Source organism: Apis mellifera, linkage group LG1 (assembly GCF_003254395.2).
Source record: "Apis mellifera strain DH4 linkage group LG1, Amel_HAv3.1, whole genome shotgun sequence".
NCBI classification, from domain to species: domain Eukaryota; kingdom Metazoa; phylum Arthropoda; class Insecta; order Hymenoptera; family Apidae; genus Apis; species Apis mellifera.
In genome coordinates, this window is record NC_037638.1 from 10242462 (window position 1) to 10261779 (window position 19318).

At 43.2% G+C, this 19318-nt stretch overlaps 1 protein-coding gene across 8 annotated transcripts in view; it reads right to left on the reverse strand.

Moving 5' to 3' along the window:
* LOC725189 (protein bric-a-brac 2) overlaps nt 1-19318 on the reverse strand; it is a 220487-nt gene that overhangs the window by 10579 nt on the left and 190590 nt on the right. For 5 of the 8 annotated variants that reach the window (XM_026446286.1, XM_026446284.1, XM_026446285.1 and 2 more), the window contains one exon: nt 5540-5597. In XM_026446286.1, coding sequence (XP_026302071.1) covers nt 5540-5597 — 58 coding nt within the window. Of the gene's footprint in view, nt 1-160; nt 3943-5539; nt 5598-19318 lie in introns of those variants that run through there. The other 3 variants (XM_026446287.1, XM_026446288.1, XM_026446290.1) reach the window with 2 other exon arrangements.

Genomic DNA, 19318 nt, shown 5'->3' on the forward strand with positions numbered 1-19318 from the left:
TAAATAAACCAGACGTAGGTAAGTCGAGCGAAGGTGCGAGTATCGTGTACTTAGGTTCCTTTGTAGCTGGTCGGGGGCGTAGCGTACCTGCGAACAAAGTATTGAAAGGCAAGTTGCGGCGGGGATATGTGGGAGCGGGAAATAAACACTACGTGTCGTGTATACGTTAACGTATCGATTGTATTATCGTTGGCGTACAATCGTTATATAGAATAAAACAAAGAGGGAGAGAGAAGAAGAAAAAAAAAAAAAGAGTGAAAGAAAAAAGAGAAAGAAAGAAGTTCTTAACGAAACAAGCTCGATCGTTAATAGAAAATATTTTGCTTAAACGTTACACGGTAATCGCAGTCTCGCGCAACCGTTTGGCATCTCTCTGCGCTTGCGCATGCGCAACGCGAGCGAACGAACGAACGAACGAACGCGAGTATGATACGACTCGAATACCGGCTACGCCACGAACGGCTGGCCTCAATTCGCAACGATTATTTAATAGTTAACTTATTGGGTTTAATTGAGCATCCTCCAATTTGACGATTAATACAATTAATTGGAAAGAAACGCGCGCGTGCGCGTCGGTACACGCGTCGGTGCACGCGCACGCGTGTACGATCGAAAATACCGAGTCGTCGGGCTACTCGTTTTCAAAGAGGATTAAACTGACGATCGGGCGAATACGACGAATAAACGCTTGCTTCTTTTTCCTTATCGGAACAACTTGGTTACGCAACTTCCTATATCTCGTCCTTCCTACGCAAAAAGTTAACGTTTCCGAATCCCCCGAGTCGGAGATGCTCGCAGTGAAGGAATAATAATGACCATCAATCGTGAAGATCGCGATTGTACAACGAAGGATGGATGATTATAAATTATACAATTAAGAGTTGATAAAAAGTTTCCCGAATTTTATTTTCCGCTAACGCGTTCACAATTGAAAATTATTCGAGAAAAATACACCCGGGACCAATTGTCAATAATTTCATTTCTGAAATTTCGTTCGCATCTTAATAATAATAATAATAATGATATATTTTTCCACGGCGCGAAACAACATTATCAAAACATTATCGTCGTTAGTTACCATCACCATCAATTCTTCGCGTTAAAAATCTTTCAATCTCGTCAAGTGTGTCCTATTCGTGGAGTATTTCTACGATGATCGGACAATAGGCCCGTGGTATACAATTACAAAAGTAATCGAGATCGATTTAACGCGATCTCCGTTCCAATTAAAGGGAAACGACGCATGAATATCAGTTTGAAAATTACCGCGACGCGCGAGGGCGGCTATCGTATATTTATCAACCGAGCCAACGGGGTTGACCCGTGTTACGCGATAAACGTTAAAAGGTTGTACCTCTCGTGTAACACGAGCGCTCGAAAGTGTCGTTTATTCGCTAATTGCGGAGAATGCTTACGAATGCAATGTTTCAAACGTTTTCCAGAGGATAACCGCGATTTCTTTAAATTCGAAAGGGAGTTTAGAATGCGAAGATGTACCACCAAGTGGATAAAAAATATAGGACGCTCGGGAAACAGATCTATAAATCTGTTGTAAATATTATAATGAATTTTGAATTTAACAAGAAAACACTTTCAAACTTGGAAATTATCAAATTCAAATTATCCTTTTTTAATATTAATAGCGAGTCTTTTTTATTTTGAAGATTCAAATTTTTTCACGCAAAAACAAAATTTTTTTTAATCATTCTATTATTATTCCGATGAATTTCTCAATTCCTACGATATTAAAATTCGAAGATTCTTCTAAAATTGGTATATTTTTAGTAATAAAAAAATATCCAATCATCATGATACGTATATTTTCTTATTTCGAATGTTAGCGTCTTATAATTTTGCCCACTTTGTGGCAAGTTGTTTTCGGTGAGCGTAGAATTTCGACGTGTTCTCGAGTTGCATACTTCTCGCATTGTGGCGATTTTTTTTTTTTTTTTTTTTTTTTTTTTTTTTTTTTTTTTTTTTTTTTTTTTGCATACAAAAATATAGAGAGCAGCCAGGTGTCATTCAACCGTTTATTACGCAGCTAATTTACTTCGCTATTCACGTTGAAATACCTTAGCTAATGGAGAGTATCGTTACTAAATTCGAACGATTTTCAACGGAATATAAACGTACACACATGTTCTCTCGAGTCTGTGCTCGAGCAAACTTGCTCGCTTCCACAACACCTTCGCGCTATAAGCGAATGTCAAGTTGTTATAAAAGTTCCGTCGGACCATAGTGTGTAACTATACCATCCGCATCGGAATTCAAAATGTTTGCTTTGTATTACGCTTTCTTATTAGTACGTGTTCCATTGCAGGAGTTATGCTTGGCAATGCTTGCACAAAAAAAAAAAAAAAACTGTATCATTTCGTGGAATATGAAGGAAATCTTTCTTTTTTTTTTTTTTTTATTATTTTTTAAATCTTTTTCTTTAAAATTCTAATATAAAATCTATAACGATATATATATATATATATATATACCATGGGTATGGTAAATATCATTCCGACTGGCCAAAATCATTTTACGACAGCCCGTCTCTCCGTTCTCTCATCGTACATTACACGCGAAACAAAAAAAAATGTGTGCTTGTGCGAACAAATTTTGTCTTTTATTTTCTTTTTTTTTTTTTTTTTTTCTTTTTTTCTTTTTTTCTCTCAAATGGAATGTTACAACAAGATCCATCCACTCAAATGTACATATTTGACTCTCTCTAAACGTGAGAGAGTGGTGGGGAATAAATCGAAGAACAATTATGATTGTACACTTTGAGATTCACGTTGATATCACATTCGAATAAGATACACGATATTATAACATTTGATTGGTAGGATTAAAAAGTTGAAACGCTTTTATCGATCTATACCATATATTCGTGACGACGAAGGCTCGAGTCGCGGCGACTAAAAATAAAGATCGAATTTATTAAACTACACGGAGTGGAAGACATCGAGCAAAAGGCACTTGCTTATATCGCTGGAATAATCGTTAACCGCGATAAGGCGCAATATATTATTATTGCTTTAACTACAATATAAACGTTACCATTATCATTATTGCTACTACTTATTACGATGATTATGGTCCCGCTGCGAATGATACACGCGACTTTGGACACGTTTCGGGAAAAGAAAAGTAAAAATTTGGTCCGCGAACCAAAGAGGATGGAATGCGCGTGGAATGTGAAAAATATCGATCGAAAGGGGAAATAATACGCGATATCTGGTATCCCGCTAATCGCTTCTTCGAAAAACATTTTTAAACGTTTCGAACGTTTTTTTTTTTTTTCTTGCCACGACAATCAGTGTTGCTTTCGAACCTGTTGTATTATTTCCTTAACCTCCGTGAAAGAGTTCAAGGATCCTTGTCGCGGACAAGGAAGAAGAAAAAAAAAAAAAAAAAGGCGCAAAGATTTACAAAGAGACGACGAATCAATGACACGACGGGGGAGAAAGAGAGAGAGAGAGAGAGAAAGAGAGAGAGTGAGTGAGTGAGTGAGAGGTCACTGATCGTTCTCGTTCTCGTCGTTGAAGTAAAGCGAGACTATCGAGTGCTTTTTACAGAAAGCCCACCACCAACGGAAACCAGAGAGGCCGTTAAAGACAAAATTAGGGTCACGTTTTCGCCTCAACTTTTCGACAAAGTTGAGGATCGCGTTCAATGATTTTTTCGTTCGCCGATTGTACGGGCTGACGCTGATGTCGCAGCAGAACTCGAGCACGGCCGTTTCCTCGCTCGAGTTCAACCCCGCCTCCTCGAGGACCATCATCCTCTTCGTCTTTCCGAGGATGTTGTCGTACAATGTGCCTTTCGGTATCCCGTATTTCGTGGACGCCTGGGTGAATCGCATCTTCTGAGTAACCACAGCCTCGATCGCTTCCTGGAGATCGTGCCGCGTCCACGTGGGCGCCTTCAGCTTCAGCAGGGTTGAATAGTCAGCTAGAAAATAGTCAGGGATTTCGTCTCGTTTTTTTCGTGATACCCTTAGGCTGATACCCGACCCAGAGATCGACCGATCTCTTGGAGGAGGTAGCTGGCCGACGGACACGAGATAGACAGAGCGTGTTTATACGTTCTCGCCGCCTAGATATTACCGGAAATACCAAAACATCCAAACTCCCCTACCTTTTTTTTCTTTTTTTTTTGTTTTCCACCCAACCCCTCCGCCCAACCCATCCACGATTATTACCCTCCGGGGTAATCCCTTTGTCGTCTCCCTTTTGTTTGCGCACCATTTCTCGCTCCTCTTTTTCGTTTTTTTTTCCCCTTTTCTTTTCTTTTCTTTTCTTTTTTTCGTTCGAAAAATTTCGCCCTCGATCGAGAACGAATTTATCCGAGCCGCGAGCACAACGAATCGAAAGGGTAGGGAAAAAGAAAGGGTGACCGTGCTGCGACAAAGCGGTGAAACGACGAGACCGCGGAACCCGCGATATAAAGCTGTTATCATCGGAGAGGAGACACGATGAAAGATCGCGGGGAAGATTTTTAATCCGAAAGAAGAAGAGGAAGAGAATACTGGGATGAGATATAGTGGGTCCGTTGAAGACGTTCGAAATCGTGGCCGCCATCCGTGTGAAATCACTGGAAGATATTGTAATGGCGAGCGTTATAAAACGTTTCTCCAAATATCGCGCGATATCGCGACGAGTTTATGAACTAAGTGCCTCTAAGAAGCGCATAAACGAGGAGATTAGGTCGGGATAAATAAGAAGAAAAAGAAAAAAAAATAGGAAAGAATGATGGGCGATCGTTGAAAGTGGAGCAATCCATCGAACCGAGTTTCTGGTTGTGTTTTGCGAGAGAAAGTAAAAAAATAAATAAATAAATAAATAAAATAAAAAAGGTTAGGGCGAAAGGATACGAAGAGCCGCGAGTGGGAGAATTGTGAGTCGTGAACGTGTTGGTCCCATTAACGGGTGGCCATTCGGTTTTCTATCTAAATTACTCTATAATATATATCAAAGTAACGGGCATATTTCTGCGCTTTATTATCAGAGATAACAACCTACTGTGCCTCTATCTCATTCGTGTACCATTCTCTTTCTCTTCACTACCAGTTCTTCGTATTCTTGGTACGTGCTGTTCTCCCTTTTCTTCGACGATCTCTTCCTCGATCGACATTGGTCCTCGTCGTCTCACCGATTTACACATTTTTCCAGCCCCGTTTCTTTTCTCCCTCTTCTTCTCGATATATTATTCATATATATATGTATGTATCGTCATAATCCATTTCCGCCGACAAGGACAGAACCTGTATTATTCGTATTAACCTGAGGAGACACAAATTATCGGCAAGAGGAGTAAAATCGCGATCGCGAGAAAGAGAATATTGAAAAGAATCGTTTATGGACAATCGGTCTTCTCTAACCGGTCTAAGAGAGTAATTAAAGTAAAGTTTCGTCGAAGTGAAGAATCTCGAAGGAACGATGGCGCAGCTTACGATCGTGTTACACGTGTTATCGTTTCCTGAAATGTGCTGCCGAGAGACAGCGAGGCACAGAGATTAGGTAGACGTGGAATGCGACGAACGACTTACCTGCTATACTCGATGTGGAGGCTCCGAGCCAAGCGTGGGATGACTCCAACAACTTGGCCTGAAACAGAAAGGAAACGGATCTCGTTAGAAAATCTCGGACGATTGAAATCAAGTCGGTGGCCGCCGAACCGAGAGTGACGAATCGTAGTAGGCTCTTTTTTTTTTTAAAGCCGCTTAACAAGGCTTGCGTAACTGTCAATAGAAAGATAATTTTATATCTAATTGATCTCGAAACGAAGAGAAATTATTTATGCGTGGAACGAGGTTAGAATTATTAAAAATCTTTCATCTTCTTTCTAAACGACTTTGAAATTAACGAAGGAACAATGCTTATTTCGCGTCATATTATATATATTATTTAGGTAGATACAGATTAATTCGTGCATTTGATGAATCTTTCGATTCTTTAAGGAATATTTTAAATTTGAAATCGGTTGAGTAATTCGCTGGTAAACGCGAACAGATAGATATGATAATCCAGATAGCATGATATACGATCACTTGCTCTTACGCTATGTTATTAAACGTTGTCGTGCAGTGGTGGTGTCTGATCTGTGTTCAATACCTTTTTCTTTAAAGTTATATCATTACAACACAGTAACACGCGGCCAATATTATATCTTTCCCCTGTACGAGTCATTACTCTTTTTTCCTTTCTTTCTCTTTTCTTTTTTTACAAAGTTCGATTTCCGCGAAAGCGCAGAAACCCAGCAACAACCAGTCGTACATAATAACAGGTTTGGTCACAGGTTTTCTGGATTAAAAGACGCGCTTCCTTCCAACTCGATCTCGAGAACCGACGCGCTCGCGAAAGGGTTAAACGGATTCGAGATTATTGTGGGGAGGGGAAAAAAGTCCATCGAGGTCGAGGAAGATGGTCTCTCTCTCGGCCGAGGGAGGGTGGCTTAGAACCGGAGGCTCGCGTCTCTGCCGACAACTTTACTAATATGCGAGTTTTTCCGAGTATAAAGGGGTTGCGAGACGCGGCAAAAGCGCAAGACACACGCAAAGTTAGCTCATTTGAAAAGTTTCGGTTCTGGCGGGCCGCGACTCGCGATTTCCGCAATACGGGAGAGATCGGAAACCGGCCCACCACCGACTTCTCTTCATATATATACATATACATATATATATAAAACGTAGAATCGAGCAGGTTCCAGGAGGAGCTGGCTGCACACCACTCGGAGGCGGCTGACTTTCAAAATTAATTTTTAAGGGTCGAAGGGCCTCTCGCTGCTTCCTCATTTGATGATACCGCGCCTCTATCAAACCTCCCCCTCCTTTCGCTCTCCTATCTCCATGGAATTTCGCCATGCCTCCGCTTCTTCTCGAGTCGAAAAAAATTGCCGCGAGGACGCTTATATACAGCGAAGAGGATACAGGCGCGCGCGCGTCGCGCTTTAAACTTTCCTCGCCGCCATCGTTCTGAGGAGGAGGAGGAGGAGGAGGAGCCTTTTTTTCCTCCGCATCCGGCATTCAGATCTCTTTTTCCCACGAATTCCACCGTTCGCCACTCTCTCCTGTTTATCTTGGACGGAACGAAATCTCGTTTGCGTTTAAAAAACCTTTCGGCCGCCGTTTCGTTTTCGCGGTAAACGGCGGCTACTACGCAAAGCCGGAAATAACAATAAGGGTAATAACGTAACGAGGCAACAAAAGGAAAGATGGAACAGAACAGATAAAGACTGCTGCATTCTATTAAGAAAGAGAGAGGGAGGGAGGGAGGGAGAGATGAGTCCGATTGTCGAGACAATAATAATAATAATAATAATAATAATACTTATAATAGAGGTAGGTGCGGCTGTGTAGCGAGTCAGAACCTTGAACGGGAGAAGATAAGGCCTCCGTGATTCGTTCTACGTTCCTTCAAGATGACGATGTCTAATTTATTCAATGCCGGTACACGCAGGCCAGCGTTAAACTCTGTTGCCTGTTCTCGTGGCCTGGGCTTTGGATTGCTCGACCACCAACAATATCCATGTCTCCTTCGTATATCGTGTAAATATATATATATATACATATACGTACACACACATACACGGAATATAATGAATAATTCGAAGATTTTGATCGTGGAACGATATCGCGTGATTTGGTAATAAAGAAGCGGATGGAGAGGAAGACGTGCACGGTGGTGCACGCGTGTCTTCTTGCGGAGGAAACCGCAACGCGGCGCGTGCACCGCGGTGCAACGTGAGACGCGCAAGGGGAGGGAAATCGAGTTCGCCACAAGGTACAAGTTCATCGTTGTACACGCGTCGCATCCTGTCATGCGTGCATTTTTCATCGTCTCGTGCGGCTGTCGCGGGGTGCGCCTCGAAGAATGCACGTCGCGGTGCACGCGACGCGCCACGCGCAACACGACCGCTGTATTAACAAGAAAATTGCTCGTCGCATTCTTTCGACTTTTTCCCCCCTCCCCGCTCGAATTCGAGCTCCGCGATGTCGACTATATTTTTCCAGGAGAATTTCTACGACCGACTCGTTCCCTCGAATGCAACGTGTGTATGTATATGATTCGATTAAATGGAGATATCCCCCTCGTGCTTGTGTTTTTACGAGAAATTTATTATTAAGTTTGTTTTTTTTTTTTTTTGGGGGGGGGCCCAGATTGTTTCGAGCGAGGCTGTTTCGTTCGCGGAATTGTGTTGGCGATGAATTTATGCTCGCGAGATATTCGATCTTCGATGCTCGAAGAAGGAGTATTTTTTTTTTTTTTTTTTTTTTCTACTCGTCGTTGTGTGAATTTAAAGAAGGCGCGACGAATGATTTAATGGACGTTTGTTCGTCGAATTTTCTATCGATACAGGATGATAAAATTATTGATACAGCTTGAAGAATATAAAGAAAAACAATTTGCCAGTAAATTGCATAACAGTGTTACAATACTTGGACGAAGGTCAAGTGATTTATGAACTGGAAATATGCTTTTGTATTCACGACATTGTTTTTTCCAACTCGATAGACATACATTTCTGCCGTATATAAGATTTCTCGAATCTTGGCGTCTTTTCCATCGAGTAGTGAAAATTGTTTCAAAAATATCAAAAAGTTCGCAGCAAGGAAGTTGATGAAAGTAATTGGAAATACACAAGACTGGAAATATAGTATTCTTTTTTCTCAACTAAGAATTCAATACGACATCTACGTCGCTCATTTAATCATGGAATACGGGAAAGTCTGTTGGGATAATAAGGATAATAATATATACCTTCTTATATACCGCTCTCTCCAATTCAGGCACAACCTTTCCTCGATCCCACGATTAAAATTGAAAGCGAAAGATAAATGATTCCAATCATTACGAACTTGATATCCAACAAACCGTGACAAAAAAGGTAAATCGCGAACAGGCGGGTACGATTTTTAAACTGACGTAAAAAAAAGAAACTACATACAATTACAGACATTCAATTTCTTCCCATCGGTTTGTTTCACGAACGCGACTGGGTCCCGAAAATCCAAAGGGGGCCAACGATAAACAAAAGTTGGAACAGACGCGAACACGAGCGAGCGGCCTAATTAAGAAAAGGCACGGAATTGCCGGTCCCCCTCCTCCTCCTCCCCTCTTCCGGACAGGTAGAGGTAAGGGACACGCTCGCGGAAAATGCTGTGAAACTTCTCCACATAGGAGAGAATTTACGAGGTAGTCGTCTATCGTTGCTAATTCCTGCAAATATTTGCCGGGCAAGGATATAGGCGTGGGCGAAATGAATAGGCGTTGGAAGGACGCGGGGAGAGGAGAGAAGGGAGCGAGAGAGAGAGAGAGCGAGTGAATGTATGCGCGGGGATTTGAGCGAATGCGAAGGGACGACGAGGACGAGGACAAGGACGAAGACTGGCGAGAGACTCGGCGAGAGAGAGCGGGCCTCCCTTCTTCTCTCCTTCACCGGTGCCACAGACGCTCCACAGACGCCCCACCGACGCCGTCGTTGACGTCGCCGAGGCTCCCGTCGACCGAGGCTGGAGTTTCACGCGGCAGAATGCACCGCGCCACGGCAAATTTCTAATCAGATTAGCGCGGATTAGCAAAGTTCGTTTGTTCTAATGAAATTCGTCTAAATTAACGTCGGAAGAGGGAGGGAGGGAGAAGAGGAGGAGGAACATCTAGGCGAGGGTGGGTCGTGGATGAACCGAAGAATCATCGTCGTTTGTCTTTTTCCCTTCTCCATCTTCCTTTCCCCTCCTCGAATCAAAAACTCGATTTCTCCTCGATCCTCGAGAAATCCTCCTCCTTAATTTTCTACTCTACATTCTTAACATATCCTTCTTCTTTAAAGAGCAAAAAAAAAGTAAAAGGAACGTCGTTAACCGCAATCCTCTCTCCTAATAATCGTCGCTCAATTTTTTTTTTGCCTCGCAATTTTACACCCCGTGTGTAATTTTCAATTGAGAGAGAGGAGGAAAAGAAAGATCGGATTAGGGGGACACGCTCGTTTCGAGGAGATCGCAGGGGGTGGAAATGGCACGTGATGGCCAAGCGAGCGGCGGAACGGAGATGAAGAGGAAAAGAAAGGAGAGGAGGAGGAGGAGGAGGAGGAGGGAGTCGGGCACGCGCGTTAATTGTCGTGGAAACGGGCTCTCGCGCGAAAACACGAGGCACCTGTGAATCTGCGCGCACGTAGGGGCACAACCACCACCACCACCACCGCCACCGCCACCGCCACAGCCACCACCACCACCACCACCATCGCCACGCGCGTGTAATCTAGGACACGCGGAGCCTCTCTCCACCTCTTTCGCACGCACGCGCTGATATTTTATTCACCGATATCGCGCGCAAACTATTCCACCGATAGTCACGGGTTTGTCGCGCTTAAGTTTCCCCCACCCCGCCGCCCCCGCCCCGTGCGTGGCCGAACACAAACAAGCGTGTTTTATTCATCGCGATGCGCCGAAAACATCGGGATGATGATGTTGCATCGCGTTGTTCCACGTCCGCTTGAATTTCGCCGAAACGAGGATACAGGGAATTAAGATATCCACGCGCGGATAAATAAGTGCGACGAAGGATTGGCAACCAACCATCAAGTTCAGTCGATTGTATTTTTGTAAGATAAGAGGAAATATCTTCGAGGAGGATGGATCTTTCTCTCTCCCTCTCTGTTAACAGGATGGATCCAATGATCTACGTTATTCTGGGGAATAAGATGAATAAAAATTGAACGCGGATGATCGTGTCATTTGTTATTGAAACGATTTGTACAAGGAGGAGCATACATTCTCGATGAATCCATCGAAAGCAATTATTGCTGCGTACATACGCTGTATCGAAACTGTGTTGTCCTTAAGCGAATGCATTTCTTCGTTAAAATGCAATAACACCAAGGTGGGAGACACGCGGATATTAAATTCCATATTATATTTCGTGGAGGAAAGAGCACGAAGAGCAGTTAAACTTTAACAATAATAATTTTTTCCTCGATGCGCAAATCGGTACGACGATCACGCTATTTTTCCACGGGGACGATCGAGTTTCACAATTCACATTTCTCTCTTCGATCGAACCAATTACTCTCCGTATAAAAAAAAAATAGAAAATAACACGAATTGGTCTGGAATCAACCCTCGCTTTCGGAGGAAATAGAGTTTCGGGGGGCGTAGTTTAAATTGTTTACAATTTACAAAGGTAATCGGTTGTTAGGCCGGTTGCACAGAACGAGGAAGGAGGAGGAGGAGAATGTCCTGTTGACGCATTGACTCGTCATTATCGCTTAACGAATCGTCCTGTCCGATCCGCTGGACCGCTTTTTAGCTAGTGGCTTTATTTGTGTACGATCCGTGGCCAGTCGTCGTTGAACGAGCAAACGTTTCCTCCACCATCCCTATACATCTCTCGCCTCTCTTCCAACCCCTGCCCGTCCCTCTCTCCCTCCGTTTTCACGAGTCTCTTGCGCTCTTTGCCGGTCACTGGTTTTTCGTCGTTCCGTTTTATTTCGAGCCGGGACTCTACAGGTAGTCACGTACGCGGTCGATGGAAAGCGACCGTCCAGATAAATCCTCTCGAAATAGTCGCGTGGACGCGGCGAAATATGTTGGCTTCCAGCGAAACACACACACGCGCATATTCCTCGTCGTCGCTCGAATTTAACGCGAACTTTCTCCAAAACGTTTGCCGCGCATTCGATTCCATCCACTTATTTACTATTTATCGACGATAAATGGGCAAAAGATAGTCTTCTTGGCGCGTTAAAAGATTATATCTTTCGATTCGATTCGCGTGTTATCGAAATGGATGATTGAGTTGATTAATTTAACGAAAGAAGAAGAAGATTTGATAAAAGGAAGCGGCTAATCTTCCCTTTGAATTTTGAGTATCGTCGAGTCGAAATATTTTTCTACTGGAAATTGTATTCCAAGCCTGGAACACCGACGTCAAGACGCGAACAATAGGATTTATTAACGTGGAGTATCGCGCCACGTGAATCAACAGCGGATTATTCGGGAAATATCGGGGGAGGAGGGGGGGAATAAGAGGTATATTTGCGTTAAAATCACCAGAAATCACGCGTGTCTTCTCTCTTTATTTCCGATCCGCCGGGTTCTTGACTTTCGGCGAGCCAAAGATAACTGGTTGAATCCAACCGGTATGTATAAAAACATACGTGTTCCGTGTATATTATCGCAGAAGAGTTGAGTGGCCTCGCGAACATCTCTCTCGAGGAAGAGTCTCGACCGTTTCACGACTTGCTTTGACGCTTTTCTAATCCGAAAGCAAATCCTTCTCGCGATAAGATACAATGTTACTTGCCGTGCGCTAACGATTGCATCACTTTTCCTATTTCGCCTCTCGATGCGAATACGTTCGAGAGTGAAAGTCTTATCTTGTCTCCCTCTCTCTAACTCGCCTAAGAATACATCAATACCCGACTTATTAAACGTTGCCTCCGTGAGTTATTAATTTTTCGAAGAAATCGATTCCAAGTCTTTTTTATCGCACAACAAAAGAGGATTAAAAGACAGAGAGGAGAAGAAGCATACACGATAATAATCCGTGCGTAGAAACGTAGGAAGAATTATCTTGTCTCCCCGCCGACAATTACCGCCCTCGAAAACGCGAGGAGAAGAAAAAGGAAGCGAGGGGAGGGGAGGAGGTAGGGGATTTGGGGTAATTTCGTCGGCTCGGCGCTCGTTGGCAATCTATCGGGACGATAGATCGTTCTCGGGCTTTAATATATAAGGAATGGATTATCCGTTGAATAATGTGCCGAGCAGTGCTAAGCCGCAAGCAACGTCGGTGGTCGGCGAACGAGCACGCACACACGTCGCTGCAACAACACGTGCACGCGTGTAGCACAGCCGCGCGATCACGCGTGTCCCGATGAACCTCACCTATACACCCTATACTCCCCTCGGCCGGATCGGGGGGAGAAGGGGTTGCGTTCGATGCTGCGCCGTATAGGAATAGGGATAGAAACTCGGTGTACCCGGCGACGATGGCAAGGGGGATGGATGTGGAGCGCAGCGCAAAGCGGAGCGCAGATCGGAGCGGAGAATGGCGAAGAGAAAGGAGAGAGGGCGGTGGTGGTAGACGCGCAGGAGGAAGGGAGGGAGGGAGGGTAGGTCGAGCTGGCCAGAGAGAACGGAGTTAGCGCGCGATGTTAGCTCGCACGTATGTAGATAGAGTACTGAACTATGTATTAGAGTCGTGTACCTTCCACATAGATATATACCGGGGTTTGTATAGTACAAGATTTGCCATTGGCGGGCCAGCTCTCTGAAATCCTGTACAACGGGTGCTCTCGAAATCCGCGCGAGAGCCGCGACATCTAAACGATACTTTACGAGCCGCGAAAGCTGGTGCCCGGCTACGGGGATTAAATCCCGATCCGCGCGTCTCCCCCTCCGTTACGATCCTCGTAAATTTCGTAAAATTTTCTTCCGTTCCGCTTCAAAGTTTCTCTGCCCCTGTCGAACGGAGAGAGGGAAGGAGGGAGGAGGAAAAAAAGTACACACAGATGTAACGAACGGGACCGTATTACGAAGCGAATTTATTTCGCCACTCGAACACCGTGTTACGAGAAGAAGGAGAGAGAGAGAGAGAGAGAGAGAGTGGAGCGAATCTCTGCAAACAGCGGATACGGAAACGGATAAACGGAAGAGGGGAGGAGAAAGGACGAGAAAGCGGAGAGTGCTTGTAAACTGAGTGTGTACTATAAAAATACGGTGGTAAGGAGCGCAAACAAAGGGGACAAAGACGGAAAGGAGCAGGAGAGAAAAGGAAACGGGTCGATGCGAAAGAGGGTTGTGGGGAGGGTTTGTCCGCGTAAGCGAGAAAACGACGGTGTGACGACGATCATGCTCCGAAAGACGCTCAAAAAGCAGAACATTCTTTTTAAGGCTGAGACCGAGGGGAAGAATCTCCCCCCTCCACCTTCACCCTCAACCGAAAGGAACCGCTCTCTTCGCTGCGGTTAACCTCTGATCTGAACGAGAGAGAGAGAGAGAGAGAGGAGAAGGAGTCCAGAAATCGTTCTAGGGGCTCTGGAACGATAATTAAGATAAATAAGAGAGAGAGAGAGAGAGAATCGAAGGCACAATGGCACGGGGTTACGCTCGTAACGCAAAGAAAACAGAGGCGGGAGAAGAAAAAATAACACTCTTGATTCCGCGAAAGGAGAAAATCAAAGGAACCCTTCTTCGAGAAGGAGAGAGAGGGAGAGAAAGAAAGAACGGAGCGAAGGGCGGAGGGATCGTGGAAAGGAGGAAGGAAGGGGGGAAACGGAGCGGCGGCGCGAACGACCGTAAACTTTAAATTTACGAAGTGATATACACGCCAAACATCCGGTAGATATTTAAACTCCGGTTTCACTAAACTCAACAATAACGTTTGCCGGCTATTTCGGGTCTAGCCGTGATCTCTCCCTCGATTCTCGTCGAGAGTCGTGTCATAACCGTTTGATACTATTCGAATCGGTACAATAGCCCGCGAAACTATATCGTGAACCGACATGAAAATTCACGTAATCCGAAAAATCTTGATATTTGAACGAAACTTTGTTGCTCTTTTTTTTTTTTTTTTTAATGCGTCGACCAATTCTCTTTTAGACAGAAATTTTAAACTTGAACTTTATCCACTTTTTAGAATAGGAATATTTTATTTCTCATCGAAAGATATTCTCCTGTATAATATATGTATACATACAACGCGTTATATTTTTATCGTTAAAAATTTTATTTCCAAATTTACTCGCGAATTTAGCCTTGTCAGTTAATTCTTCTCGGTCTACAACGCTTCTTATACAGTTGGCCTTATCGTGAAGATCGAGATTTTAAATACGAACGAACCGATCTTCCGTTCTTCCGTTCTCTCGAACGTCTTGGACCCACAAATTTACTTACTCGTGTCAACGATAATTCCACGAAAGTTTCGCGGTCGAAACAAAAAACTGGTTACGGCGACCCGATTGAATATGCATACGTTTGCTCGAATTTTTTCCTTTTTTTTTCATTCGATAATAATTAGTCGATTCATTATTCGTCAGCAAACAGGTCACAGACGAAATCCTATTCTTTATTTATACAATACTGTATCTGCGAGAAGATACTGCTTGGTTTATTAATTCTTCTTTCGCACGCGCAATCTCTCTTGGCCTTCCTCGAGATCGGGGAAATCGTACAACAAACCCTTTATCCCTTGTATTATAGATCGCGCACGTAATTCCACGATTGATAACGCATCGAAATAGACGGTTGAGATATTGCGACTATTGTTTATGAAAATTTTAAAACTCGATTCTACGCGAGTTCCATAACCGTGTCGCGACGTCGTAGATTATTCTGCTCGTTTTCGAAATCGATCGAAATAACCCCGGCTCGATGTGTATGTATATATATATAACTTTTCGTTATTTCTTACCAAAATATTCTTTTTTTTCTCTCTCTCGTTGTTTGGGTTCATTGGCCAGATTCCGATGACAATGCAAAATTATTATTGAAAGAATTTTTCGGATTGGAAAAGAAATTTAGAAAAAAAAAAAAAAGAATAATTCGACACTTTTGAAAATTTAAAACTTAATTCCTTTTTATTCGACGATGATTCGATATAAAATGCGAAAGTTGGAAGTGAAAAATAGGGGGAAAAGTTAAAATTAAAACGAGACTTGCGAGTTAACACGTTGATCGATGAAATTATGCCAATTATATTTGTGAATATATTTGTAGTGAATACGATATGGCAGCTCGAACGTGTTAAGAAACGAAGATACAAATCTAACGGCAAAAAAAAAAATAAAAGTAAAATATGTTCTTCATCAAATTTAAATATTGACGTTTCGAATGTGGTAATGAAAAAAATAAAAAAAAAAAAAGAAGAAACAGAAAACACAGTTTGAAAACTTATAAGATAGCCCGATCCACTTTCGTGCTAAACATAGAGGAGAAAAATAAACAGAAATATGCTGGAAATATAAAATACGATTCTTAAAATACGAATATTAAAAAGAAACGCGTGCACAACAAATCTCACGGCGAGATGAAATATTTATAATACTTTTTTCGAAGGAAGAAGAGAAGTAAAAAAAAAAAAAAAAAAAAAAAAAATGAAATAATCGAGAGGAGAAAGGGGAAGCAAAAAGAGAGCAACGCGTTTCGAAAGCGACTGTAAGATGGCGACGACGTCCGGAAGCTTTGGTTCCGGTTCGCGTATTCGCGGGCAATTAACGTGCCTGATTCTAATTCGAGCCGATTAAAAGCACGACGTCCCGCCAATATCGTTCGAGCGATTTAATTTAATGCGGGGTGCCGAGTCGATTGAATCCAAATCGATTCCGGTACGACTCGATTGGATTAATCCGGCCGATTAATTCGACAAAAACTAATTCGTTCGCCGAGTTCGTCCAAATTATTCTAACCTCGTTCTCGAGCCAAATACTCTCCTCTCCTCCGCCTGTCGTCACTCGTTCCTCCTCCTCCTCTCTCTCTCTCTTTCGCCGCTTCCTCCTTCTCGACGAGTTCCTCAAAACGCGACCGATGATTGGATTTCATCGCGATAAACGTTATAAGCGCGGCGCGTAACGGCTTTTGAGAAGTTTTAGAATAGGTTGGTGATGTTGGAGGGATTGTATTAGTCGGCAAGGATGGGAAAAGGGATCTTTTGCGATAAATTCGAACGAATCTTGTGGATATCTTTCGGTGAATAATTCGAAATCATGCGAGCGTTCAACTTTTTCAGCTCGTGTACATTATTGAGAAAGGATAAATAATTTTCATTTCCAATAATTTGCGATATAATGACTCGATGGAAAAATTAGGATTTCTTTAGGAAGGAAAATTAGTTTGATAGATTCTTCACGACGAATAATTTTCATGAAACTTTTTCACACTCGACAAAAAGATGCTTGTGCATATCGTAAAATTAACCTCGTTTTTATATAGTTACAGTTTTTATTTATTTATTTATTTTTTTCCTTTCTCCAGTTATCGTAAAATTAACACGACGAATTTAAGAAATAAAATTTTCCAACAATCGCGATGAAAAAAAAAGATCGCAACGTAAGATCTCATACATAAGAATCCCATATCCTCGAAGTTTCAGAGACGAAAAGTGTTAATTGACGTTTCTGGTTCGTGAATGCGCGAAACAATTGAAAAGCGGCCGCGAAATTTTTACTTCTCGCGCCATTGTTGCGAGAAATAAATTAAACGAATCGTTTATTAAATCGTTTAAAAGCGGGAACGCGCGAATTCGCAAATTTCCCGGCTCCTTATTTAGCCGGAATCCACTTTAAACCTCGCTTATACGCTTTCAAGGGTTAAACCGGCGAAACGGAACACCGAAGATCTCGAGAACAGGGGCGGTAATCCCGGGGCATCGTCGTTTTGTGCGTAGATTCGCGAAACCGTCGATTCATTATTCATTTCGGCGAGACGGACGCATCTGTTGTACGAGGCGGGCGGGATCGGAGGGAAGGGCGGAGGAGAGGGTCGCGGGAAAGGGTGGCGCGGGCGCGCGAGAGGGGTGGACTTCTAAATTCATCACTGGACGAGGACGTTGCCCTCCGGCGGGCGGGTATATATATTTTTTAGCGGAGCGGGTACCACGATTAAAGAGTCGAGAACAAAAGTCACCGTGGAGGCAACGTAATTCCATCCTTATGAATCTTCTATGCTTCTCTTACCGCGTGCCTCGAGCCCAACCGTCATATTCCACCATTCGGCTTTACCACCCGCGCGCGCGCGCCACATCGATCTCGAATTCTATAAGCCCGCATAATTACGCGCCTTTTTTCGAATTCTCTTCCACCGCGTCCACCGTTTCCACCGATGCCTTTCCATCGATACGGGACATTTCTTATTCCTCGTGGTAGTAGTAATAATAATTTGAAAAGGAAAAAAGAATTCTCAAGATTTATTTGTTCAAATTATACATGTAAGCGAGACTCTCGTCGTTCAAGAATATATATTCGTAATAAGCGAGTAATTTAATAAATCGATCTCCGAAAATCTCTTTTTATTATTCCCTCTTTGAATCGTATCGCCGAAGTGATAACGAGAACCAACGAACCGTCACACCTTTTCTTCCTCCTCTCCTTCGTTCGTTTATCCGCCAAGAAAGGGAAAAAAATAAGGGAAGGAGGGTATGGTATCGGAAATCGTGTGACGCGTGTCGAGAAAAAATCGCGAAAGAAAAGCGTGAAAAAAACGGAAGGGATAGAAAAGAGCAGAACGATGGGAGCATCAGCGGGATCGCGAGAGCACGATGTCGCTTTTTCCTCTAGATTGCGCGAAGTCATCGGAAATAACGCGATTAACTCTCGAGCCCTTGGGGAGCGAAAAAGGGGAGAGAGAGAGAGAGAGAGGGAGGGAGAGGGAGAGAGGATTTTTCCCGACCGCGCGTTACCGTTTCTCGGTGATACCAATCGGTGCCGCATCACTGACACGGTATTCAAACCGGATTCGCTTATACCGCGCCATCGACGTTCCAATCGTCCTCGAAGGGCACTCGATGTCGTCCCTTCGAGGAAAAGGACCGCGCTTCCCGCGTCGACGATGCGATTCGATCGCCTTTGACCCCGTTAAGAGGGTTCGTTTTGACCCGAGCAAATCGAATTTCTTCGACGATCGACAGTGTTCCCACATCTCCTCCTCCCCCCCGCCCCTTTCCACTTGGGATAAGGACGAATCGAAACTATTTGGACTCTTCACGGACGAGATGACGCTAATATAGGTGTGGTATTTCGCTCTGCCTCTGTCCTCGTTTCATATTCGTCGCGATATCGCGACGGATGGACGAGAAGTATGATGAATTGTTGGAATGAATTAATTGATTAACGATGATCGAGCGTTTTATTGATATTTTTTTTTTTTCTCTCTCTCTCCGGCCATCTCAAAGCGTACAAGTGTTCCTCGAAAACGAACGATCTTCGGAATATTCCGAATTTGAGATTGGATGGAAAATGGAGATATTTAAGGATTAATTTATTTGGCAAGGATGGATTTTAAATTTTATTCATCGTGCAAGTGAAACGTAAATTTCAGAGATAAATATAACGACAACGAAACGAATATCTAAGAGCAGGGAAATCAGATCGGAATACATAAAGATACAGAAAGAATTCTATATTGCCTCCAACTTCGTCAATTTCTATCAACGCCAATATATTTTATTATGGGATATCTCGTTTTCCAAATTAGATTAAAAAAAAAATACGACAAATCGTAGTATAACAATAGTTGACAAAGATGTCACGAAAGCACGCTACCAATCCGATATCAACGAGGACTTTATAACCAACCATTCGTGCCTTCCGACCTTTTGTACGATTAAAAACATTTATC